Below are 11,601 nucleotides of genomic sequence, written 5' to 3' on the forward strand. Positions count from 1 at the left end.
AGGCGATATTACAACTGATTCATCTGAAATACAAGGAATCATTCGAGACTACTATAAACAACTATACGCCAACAAATTTGAAAATCTGGAGGAAATGGATAAATTTCTGGACACACACAAGCTCCCAAAACTGAACCGTGAAGACGTAGAAAATTTGAACAGACCAATAACAATAAAGGAGATTGAAGCTGTTATCAGTAGGCTCCCAACAAAGAAAAGCCCAGGACCAGATGGATTCACAGCAGAATTTTACCAAACATTCAAACAGGAATTGACACCGATTCTTTACAAACTATTCCAAAAGATTGAAACGGACGCAAATCTCCCAAACTCATTCTATGAAGCAAACATCATCCTGATACCAAAACCAGGTAAAGATATAACCAAAAAAGAAAACTACAGGCCAATATCCTTGATGAATATAGATGCAAAAATCCTCACTAAAATACTAGCAAACAGAATACAGCAACACATACGTAAAATTATTCACCACGATCAAGTGGGATTCATCCCAGGGATGCAAAGTTGGTTCAACATACGCAAATCAATAAATGTGATACACCATATTAATAAACTCAAACACAAGGACCATATGATCATCTCTATAGATGCTGAAAAAGCATTTGATAAAGTTCAGCACTCATTCATGACAAAGACCCTCTATAAGTTAGGTATAGAGGGAAAGTATCTCAACATAATTAAAGCCATATATGCCAAACCCACAGCCAATATCATCCTGAATGGGGAAAAGCTGAAAGCTTTTCCTTTAAGAACAGGAACTAGACAAGGATGCCCACTCTCACCACTCCTATTCAACATAGTGTTGGAAGTACTAGCCAGAGCAATCAGAGAAGAGAAGGAAATAAAGGGCACCCAGATTGGAAAAGATGAAGTCAAACTGTCTGTGTTTGCAGATGACATGATCCTATATATCGAACAGCCTAAAACCTCTAGAAAAAAACTGCTGGAATTGATAAATGATTTCAGCACAGTAGCACGATACAAAATCAACACACAAAAATCAGTAGCATTTCTTTTCTCCAATAGTGAACATGCAGAACGAGAAATCAAGAAAGCCTGCCCATTTACAATAGCCACCAAAAAAATAAAATACTTAGGAATTGAGTTAACCAAGGAGGTGAAAAATCTCTATAATGAGAACTACAAACCACTGCTGAGAGAAATTAGAGAGGATACAAGAAGATGGAAAGATATCCCATGCTCTTGGATTGGAAGAATCAACATAGTGAAAATGTCCATACTACCCAAAGTGATATACAAATTCAATGCAATCCCCATCAAAATTCCAAGGACATTTTTCTCAGAAATGGAAAAAACTATCCAGACATTTATATGGAACAATAATAGACCACGCATAGCCAAAGCAATGCTGAGCAAAAAAAATAAAGCTGGAGGCATAACACTACCTGACTTTAAGCTATACTACAAAGCTATAATAACCAAAACAGTATGGTACTGGCATAAAAACAGACACACTGACCAATGGAATAGAATAGAGAATCCAGAAATCAACCCACACACTTACTGCCAGCTGATCTTTGACAAAGGCACGAAGCCTATTCACTGGGGAAGGGACTGCCTCTTCAGCAAATGGTGCTGGGATAACTGGATATCCATATGCAGTATCCATACCTCTAGCCGTATAGTAAAATCAACTCAAAATGGATTAAGGATTTAAATATACACCCTGAAACAATAAAACTTCTTAAAGAAAACATAGGAGAAACACTTCAGGAAATAGGACTGGGCACAGAATACGACCCCAAAAGCACGGGCAACCAATGGAAAAATAAACAAATGGGATTATATCAAACTAAAAAGCTTCTGCACAGCAAAAGAAACAATTAAAAGAGTTAAAAGACAACCAACAGAGTGGGAGAAAATATTTGCAAAATATATATCTGACAAAGGATTAATATCCAGAATATAAAAGGAACTCAAACAACTGTACAAGAAGAAAACAAGCAACCCAATTAAAAAATGGGCAAAAGACCTAAGTAGGCATTTCTCTAAGGAAGATATACAAATGGCCAACACACATATGAAAAAATGCTCAACATCACTCAGCATCCGGGAAATGCAAATCAAAACCACATTGAGATACCATCTAACCCCAGTTAGGATGACTAAAATCCAAAAGACTCTGAACGATAAATGCTGGCGAGGTTGCGGAGAAAAAGGAACTCTCATACATTGTTGGTGGGACTGCAAAATGGTGCAGCCTCTATGGAAAATGGTATGGAGGTTCCTCAAACAATTGCAGATAGATCTACCATACGACCCAGCTATCCCACTGTTGGGAATATACCCAGAGGAATGGAAATCATCAATCGAAGGTATACCTGTTTCCCAATGTTTATCGCAGCACTCTTTACAATAGCCAAGAGTTGGAACCAGCCCAAATGCCCATCATCGGACGAGTGGATACGGAAAATGTGGTACATCTACACAATGGAATACTACTCAGCTATAAAAACGAATGAAATACTGCCATTTGCAACAACATGGATGGACCTTGAGAGAATTATATTAAGTGAAACAAGTCAGGCACAGAAAGAGAAATACCACATGTTCTCACTTATTGGTGGGAGCTAAAAATTAATATATAAATTCACACACACACAAACCGGGGGGGGGGGAGAAGATATAACAACCACAATTATTTGAAGTTGATACGACAAGCAAACAGAAAGGACGTTGTTGGGGGGGAGGGGGGAGGGAGAAGGGAGGGAGGTTTTGGTGATGGGGAGCAATAATCAGCCACAATGTACATTGACAAAATAAAATTAAAAAAAAAAAAAAAAAAATCAGTGCCCTCAAAGGAAGGGCTTAATGACCCAGTTTACCTTTATTTAAGAAACGTTTTTTAGCAGAATTCCTCTAAGAATTTAATACATTAATATGCCCAGTAAATCTCCAAAAGGAAGATATACAGTATTTCCCAAAATCATCTAGCCACTCAACTTTTTTTTATCATATTCTGTTTATTTATTATAATTATTATTATTATCATCATTATTATTTATCTAGTGGAAGACCTACTAAAATCTGGAACACAGTTGGGAAATGCTACTGCATATTTGTAGTCCATCTGCCTCTGTTCAATGTCAACCGCAAAGTCTGAACTTAGGAAAACAAATAAGGGCTCACAATGTAGGTAACTATCTCTCACTGCGCTAGGAAATTACATTTCTTCATTCAATCATCACAACAATCCTGCCTCGTAGGATGAGGTAACCAAAGCCCAAAAATCGACAATCAAGTAACAGTGGCAGAACTGGATCTCACAATTTCATGACACTAAAGTGCTCTTTCCAGGACATAACTAAATTACCCTTACTAGAGATTAAAATTCCAAGTATTCAGGTAATATTCCTAATGCCTGTTAGGCAAACCTGTTTTGTCTTTCACGAAGAAATGTAAGTCAACCAAAAAGAAGAAGTTGGAGAAGTGCTTTGGCAGAGCAGAAAAAATAAGGGGCTTGAAACTAAAAAAGGGTTTAAATAGTGGCTCCAGCATTAGTTCACTAGCCATTAACTGCTTTTTTCTTTCCGCCAATTCAGTACAAAACAAAGAAAAGGCAACCTGAAAATGAGCCCAACTCAGCCCTGTTGCCTTTTTTTTTTTTTTTTTTTTTTTTTTTAAGTAAGAGGATCCAACCCTTGACGTGGAATTATAACACCGTGCTCTAACTAACTGAGCTAACTGGCCAGCCCACACTTTTTTCTTTTTTTTTTTCCTTGCCCTTCATTAAAACAAAGATCAGAATTTGTGGCTTGGCCTAGCTCAGGCCCATAATAATCAACATATCACACTGTCATTAGGTATTCTAAACCCTTTCCACTGTGCTAATTTACTTTATTTTCTTCTCAATAAATATTAGCAAGTTTTCTTAAAAGTCAAGTCAAAAACATTCTTTTATATAACTGTCATAATAATGATTTGAAATCACCCTCTTAACTCATGCAATCCCAACTTTCAGACATTAGCTTTCATAAAATCCCTATTCTCATATAAATATACAAACATCTTTAAACTGCCTTTCATACACAAAAAATACAACTCTGGCAGGAAGAGTAGGTCAAAGCGTCCAGCTCATGTAGACAATTGTCCTTTTACCAAACTCAACCTCCCTCTCACCCCCATCACCTGCATCTCAGCTCCTCTCTCCCTCTTTTCCCTGCAGAGCCACAGGTGTCACTGGTTGGCAAGAATATTTGGGATGGTTATCATCCGCCAGCCAGGTAGTCTGGACCCAAGAGGCAGCACCTGCACAAACCATAGTTAGATATTTTACATTTTTTAGATCTCTGGAGTGGAAGAACTCCCAAATAAGACAGGCAAGCCAATGAGACAAATTTTAGGCATTCAACTTTCTAGCAAGTTTTCACACAAAAAAATATGTTAAATGTAAGTACTATGAACTGGATGTTTGTGTACCCCCAAAATTCATATGTTGAAGCTCTAATCCCCAATGTGATGGTATCTGGAGGTGGGACCTTTGGGCATTAATTAGGTTATTAGGGGAGAACCCTCGTGATAGGATTAGTACCCTTATAAGAAAAAGACAGTTGATCACTCAGCCATGAGAGGATACAGCAAGAAGGTGGCTGCTTGCAAATCAGGAAGAAGACCCTCACCAGGCATCAAATCTACTGGCACCTTGATCTTGGACTTCCCAGCCTCCAGAACTGTAAGAAATAAGTGTTTCTTGTTTAAGCCATCCAGTCTATGGTGTGTTGTTGTAACAGCCTAAACTGACTGAGAGTAAAAACTTCAACTTTCTACATCATTAAAATCCTAAATCTCAAAAGAGAATAAAGAAACTATAAAACCAAGTTACCTCCAGATACTCAATAAATGTTTGCTGAAGTTGTTTTCCTCCCCTCAAATTTTACCAATTATAGCATCGCTCTAAAGTAAACTATTTTCCAATCAAAAGATTTAAGGAAAATCAAAATCCTTAATGTTAAAGAAAATGTGTGGCTTAACATAAAATCTTAGCATCTGTCATACAAGCTGTCAATAAACTAAATGAAATCAGGAATGGTTTACACTTTTTTAAAATCCATTCACTGAAATTGTTGGTGTGTGATATAGCCTTCTACCAAACAATATTAAGAGTCAAAAACAAAGGAAGGGTAGAATAAAACTAGACTCTTGGAAAAAACAAAACAACTTGAGAGCCATGAGTTTTCAAAATCGTTAAACATAAATACATTTTACAAAAAACTAATTGCCTCCAGTATCCCTATGACTATTCCATTTATTGAAAATATCTCCAGATTAAACCAAAACCAAGTATTTCTTCAAGAAATCTTCAAAGAGCTACTGATATAACAACTGAAAACTAACAATTCCCACTGCTTCAATACTGGGCATTTGTAATATAATACGTTAAGGGTTTAAAATTTAGTACTTTTTTTTCTTTTAAAGTGACATATTATTACTTGAAATGTGTATGAATATACATTACTTTCAAAATTAAAAGCTAACAAAACTAAAAATTAAAACATGCAGCTTCCCATACACAAAAACTCTACAGTGGACATCATACTAGATGGTAAAAGACTGAATGCTTTCCTCATAAGATCAGGAATAAAGCAAGGATGTCCACTCTCACCACTCATATTCAACATTATACTAGAAATCCTAGCCAGTACAATAAAGGAAGAAAAAGAAATAAAAAACATACAGAATGGAAGGAAGAAAGAAAACTATGCCTTTTGGCAGACAACATGAATTGTCTACGTAGGAAAAAAAGAACTTTACCAAAAACTTCTACAATTATTAAGACAGTTTTAAAAGGTTACAGGATATAAGGTCAATACAAAAATGAACCAAATTTCTATATACCAGCAAAGTAAAATTGAAAACCAAAATTTTTAAAAATACTATTTACAGCAGCTATAAAAAGATGAAATGCTGAGAAATAAATCTAAAAAAAATGTACAGAACCTATATGCTGAAAACTACAAAATGGTGATGAAAAATATCGAACATCTAAATAAATGGCAAGACATACTATGTTCATGTACATTAAGGTTCAACATAGTAAAGATATCGATGCCTCCCCAAATTGATCTATAGATTTAATGCACTCCTAATCAAAATCCCATGGGGGCTTTTTGCAGATATAGACAAACTAATTCTAAAATGGATATGGAAAAGCAAAGGAACTACAGTAGTCAAAACAATTTTGAAAAAGAATGAAGTTGGAAGAATCATACTACCTAATTTTAAGACTCAGTTTTATAATGCAGGTATTCAGCAGCACTGAGATTAAAAGCACTGTGACTGGGGCCAGCCTACCTGGCCAACTATAAACTCAAATGTAGACTCCACCACTTGATAGCTGTGTGATCTAGGGCAAGTTACCTAACTTCTCTGTGCCTCAATTTTCTCACTGATAATATGAGAATAATAACAGTATCTACTCACTGAGCTGCTGAGACAAATGTGCTAATTTATATAAAGTACTTGACTCATAGTAAGTATCATATAAGTGTTTGCTGTTATTATTCAATAAATGTTAGCTATGTTAAATGAGGACTTAAGTATTTTCAGTTTGAAAATAAACCCAATTACTTTAAATATGTGCAAACTGTATACTGAAAACTACAAAGTATGGCTAAGACAAACTAAAGAAGAGCTACATAATGGGGGAGATATATGTTCATGGGTCAGAAGACTCAATACTGTTAAGACAAAAATTCTGAAATTGACCTATATTCTCAATATAATTCCAATCAAAATCTGGGCAGGCATTTTTGCAAAATTTGACAAGCTGGTTCTAAACTTTATATGAAATGCATACAATCTCAAATAGCAAAAACAATTTTGAGAAAGAAAAATTAAGTTGTAATACTTAAACTACCTCATATCAAAACTTAGTATAAAGCTACAGTAAACAAGCCTGCATGGAATCAAAAGAAATGAAACCATATGTCCATCCAAAGACTTGTATAGTAATGTTCATAACAGCTGTGTTCATTATAGTCAAAAACTGGAAAAAACCCAAATGTCCATCAATAGGTAAATGGGTAAAATATAGTATAACCATACAATAGAATACCAGTTAGCAATAAATAAGAATGAAAACACAACAACATGGATGAATCTCAAATAATCACACTGAGTGGAAGAAGCCAGACCAAAAAAGTATACATTGTATGATTCCTTTTACTTAAAATTCTAGAAAATCAATCTCATTTATAATAACAGAAAGCCTAGACACAGCGGAGTAGGAAGAGGAGACTGACTATAAAGGAGCATGAGGGAACTTGTGCAGTGATGACTGTGGTGGTGGTTACACAACTGTCTACACAACTATAAACATTTGTCAAAACTCATAAAATTGTACACTTAAAAGCAGCGAATTTTATTGTAAGTAAATTATGCCTCAATGTAAATAAAATAAAGTCATAAGGCAGCACTGTCTTTTAAGAATAAAAGCATATCTTTTTCCTTCCATACTCATGGAAAGAACACAGGTAAGAACTACCATCCATTTAATATTGTTGAGAAATCTACAATATGAGAATTTTGTAAACCAAGCAAGATGAAACAACCAAAAATAATGCTGATGGTTCTTTTATATCTGTGTCTTCTTCAACTAAAGAATCAAAGGAAATTTTAAAAATAATTTTCCAATTCTGAACAAAAGTACTTATTCTAGACAAAAATTAAGAAGCAAAACAGTTTAACTAGGCAATCTGTCAGCATGCTTATAACTGGCCACAAAGTTATTAGAGCCTGCCAGGTTCCAGAGAACTGCAAAAAAAGTACAGGGAAGATTTAATAAGATGAGAGAGCTCATTTGCTATCCAAAATTTAACACTGGTATTTGCAATGATTCCAATTCTACACCTATAGAAATAACCCTGCAAGGATCAAGAAAACAGGAATTGTTCCTTGAAGCTCGAATTATGTCAGTAGTAGGAAACATAAAGGAGACATTTCTAATTTTTATCTTATGAAGTTCTCTCAGGGGAGCACTACTTAACTGTTTAATTCTCCTGAGGAAAGATGTTTTCCTCCTTAAGTCTCAAAAAATAAGTATTTTACTTGCTTTATAATATTAAGCACAGTTATTTTTAAGATATACTTTTAAAAATCCATATTATATGGATTTTTTAAAGTATATCTCCATGTTGATCAAAGCTTAAACTTTAAAAACAAAATCTGTAACATAAGCAATAAATAAGGACATGAACATTTTCAGGGAGAAAATAGGCAGTGCCAGCAATTTTCAAGTTCAAATAACCATAGCAATATGTACGTACCGTGCATATTATGTGCATTTGGTTAGTTCTAAGGCAGTGTGCTACTCTATCTTCTAATTTATACTGTCATTAAAGTTAGTTCGGTAAATAGTTCACAGCTTAAGATAACTGAATATCTCAATTTAGTTAACTTTTCCTTTTGTAAAGTAAGAATACGAGCAATTTTCATACTCAGTGTTACCTATTCAAGTTCCACACACATTCATACCTCTCCAGGCCTTTATGGGCTCTATCCCATTCACCTTCTATGCCCTCTCCTTTTCTGGATTCTTCCAAAATGGTGCATGTTTCCTGACCCCTTAAACTAGAAGTAATCTCTCTGTCTTCTGAATTCCCACAGCTCTTTTCTGTACCGTGGTAGCACACTTAACACTTTCTATCTCATACCATACTTCTCTTGTTGTTCTTTTTCTTTTGTTTTCTTTTTGTTGGTGGTGGTTTGGGGTTTTTTATTTGTTATTTTTTATTTTTTAATACAGCATTTATTTACATACAGTAAACTCTTCTACTATGTACCTTTGAAAGGAAGGTCCATGCTTTATTCAGGCTTGTATCTCTCATAGTACTTAGTGCTTGGAACTAAATATTTATTCGGTGTGCTGCCTAGAATGGAGAAGAAAACATTCAACAATATTTTTTAGGCACTATGTACCATGCATTGCCTTAGCTGATAGAAGAGGAAACAAATACCAATGATAGAAACCTGCTCTAAATCTACTAAGAGACAAAGACATGTAAACAGAATACAATATAATGTTGGTTAAGTGTTATGATAAGGGATAAAGAGGGTGCTGTGAAGGGAACGTTACTATGGTGAAAATTGTTCTGATCCATAAACTACTTGTTAAGAGACTAATTCTATATTTTTGAAGGGCCCAAGGACTAGAAAAGATTTAAGAGTGGTATAATAAGAGTTTCCTTAATCTCACAAAATGTCTTACACAACCTGAAACTAACACTCCACCTATATAACAACTTTACCTGCAAACAGGGAGCAGCAAATTTCCCCCTAGTCTCAGTAAAGCAATCTGCAATAACCAGGCCTGGTCTTCTCATTATCTTTAAACAAATTTGCTCATCCTACCTTCTCACATTTGTCTGAATTGTGCACCATGTCCATACACCACGTGCCATTCCCATGCCCCAAACTCTGCTCATCCAAATCTACTTAACCTTTAAGGTTCTTCTCAAAGCCTACTTCCTAAGCTCTCTATCACACCTGATCACTACATCCTCCAAACGTATATTGCCCTATTACTACTTCCTCTGTATCTCTCTTCTTTAAAAATTAATGATAATGATACAGTTAGTATTTTATATAACTTGGAGTTAAGCAGAACTCGTTTCAAATCCCAGATCTGCTACTGCCTTGCAAGTAAAGTTGGACAACTTACTAAACTTCTCGAACCTCAGTTTCTTCTTCATTAAAATGAGAATGAAGTTGGATGATATACAAAATACATACCCATACACACATACACTGCATACATATAGACTTATTTAATTTTATTATTCTTACTTTCTTACAAAAGAGATGCAGGCTCTCTTTAAAACTCAAAACGAAAGCATTGAAACATAAACAAAGTAGGTATTAAAAACTGGATCAATTAGTTGACGTAAAGGGGCTTCACAACTTTTAAATGTGCCCTCAAGGCAACTCACACAAAATACCCTCAGAAGATATTTTTCATGTCTCGGACTAAAAAACATGAAAAACTCGGAGGCAAAGACACAGTACTAGGTTGGTGGCCTAACACTGACACCTTTCCCCAGTCTGTCTCCCTCAGAGCAAACCCGAAGCTGAATAAAAGGTCAATAAAAGAAATATCTTTTAACTATTGCATAAGCCAAACAACACATAAATTAAAGTTTCTGAAGTCTGCATTATCCCTCTGTAGCAAGCAAAACCACTTCTGCAAATTTCGAACTCAGAAGAGAAAGTACATATGAGATGGGGGCTGAGTCATCAATTGAAAACGATCAACCACTGCTCCACCCCAGAATGGGGACTCTACTGCGACCTACTCCAATGGAGCCCAGGGCACCCCACGCACGGCCAACTATCCAAGCCTTCCCGAAATCCCTACCTCCAAAGCGTGTCCCGCCACCAGGCGCACCCAGTGCCACCCCCGGTTCTGACATGGGGTCAGAGACCCCTGCACCAGCGTCCCCAACCCGGACGTCAGGTCCCAATCCAGACTCCAATCCTCGCCTGACACTGGCACTCACCCGGGCGGTGACCTTATACACCGTGTAGCCCCTCGGGTGTCGCTGGGGCTCGGTGACAGTGTAGAAACGGGCCAGGTCGGCACTCGGATTCCGGGGAGAGGTCATCCTCCCGCTGCCTCTGTCGCCGCCGCCCGCCTGGGATCATCAGGGCAACCCGGCGCCGCCGTGGTCCAGGTTCCCCACGCAGCACCTCAGCGGCGAGGGGGCGGTGGCTCCCTGCGGCGCCTTTGACCCGCAGCTCTGCTTCCGGGTCGGTAAAAGGGCTTCCGGGTCAGGCCGTCTTCTGCATCCTGGGAGTGGGAAGACCACCGTAGGTAGATTCTGGTCCACCTCCCGGCCTGGGGCTGACATGTGGGCGAACATCAGGAGGTCGCACCGCCACCCCCATCACTGCGGACACCTGAGACTCTTCCACAAAGTCTCCTTAGGCGCTAGCTCGGCCACCTTATAGATTTTGTGAGAGCTGTTATAGCCAGCCACAACCCCAAACTTGTACAAATTTATGTTTTCGTTGTAAAGAGAGAGGGATACTGCAGCTAGCATCTGTTTTCCTTCCCTACTCCCGGTTCTATCATTTTAAATACCTACATCAACATCTCAACACCCTCTCAGACATATCCTTTCCTTCTTTTTAAGACGAATCCCCTTAGCCTGTGCACCTGTCTTTCTATAACACACCTGCACAGCGAGCCCCCAACCGTATATCAGTCTTTTTGTAAAATCGCAGATTCTTTTTTTTTTTTAAAGATGACTGGTAAGGGGATCTTAACCCTTGACTTGGTGTTGTCAGCACCACGCTCAGCCAGTGAGCAAACCGGCCATCCCTATATAGGGATCCGAACCCGTGGCCTTGGTGTTATCAGCACCGCACTCTCCCGAGTGAGCCACAGCCAGCCCCTAAAATCGCAGATTCTAAAATCTGGAGTCTGGGTCTGGCTGGAAAAAAAAATCATACAACCTTTCCAAACCACTACAAAGATAGTTTCCAGTTTCAGCTGGTTGCTGCCTACGGCTTGGCAATTCCTTTACCTTTCCCTATTTTTTTTTTTTTTTTAATTTTATTTTG

General features: G+C 37.4%; 1 protein-coding gene across 3 annotated transcripts in view; it reads right to left on the minus strand.

Annotated features, from left to right (window-relative positions):
- RPS6KC1 (ribosomal protein S6 kinase C1) overlaps positions 1 to 10,755 on the minus strand; it is a 207,038-nt gene extending 196,283 nt beyond the window's left edge. For all 3 annotated transcript variants that reach the window (XM_063114826.1, XM_063114827.1, XM_063114824.1), the window contains exon 1: positions 10,536 to 10,755. In XM_063114826.1, coding sequence (XP_062970896.1) covers positions 10,536 to 10,640 — 105 coding nt within the window. In that variant the 5' untranslated portion in view covers positions 10,641 to 10,755. The remainder of the gene's footprint in view (positions 1 to 10,535) is intronic.
- Positions 10,756 to 11,601: the final 846 nt, after the last annotated feature.

Source organism: Cynocephalus volans, chromosome 11 (assembly GCF_027409185.1).
Source record: "Cynocephalus volans isolate mCynVol1 chromosome 11, mCynVol1.pri, whole genome shotgun sequence".
Taxonomy (NCBI): Eukaryota; Metazoa; Chordata; class Mammalia; order Dermoptera; family Cynocephalidae; genus Cynocephalus; species Cynocephalus volans.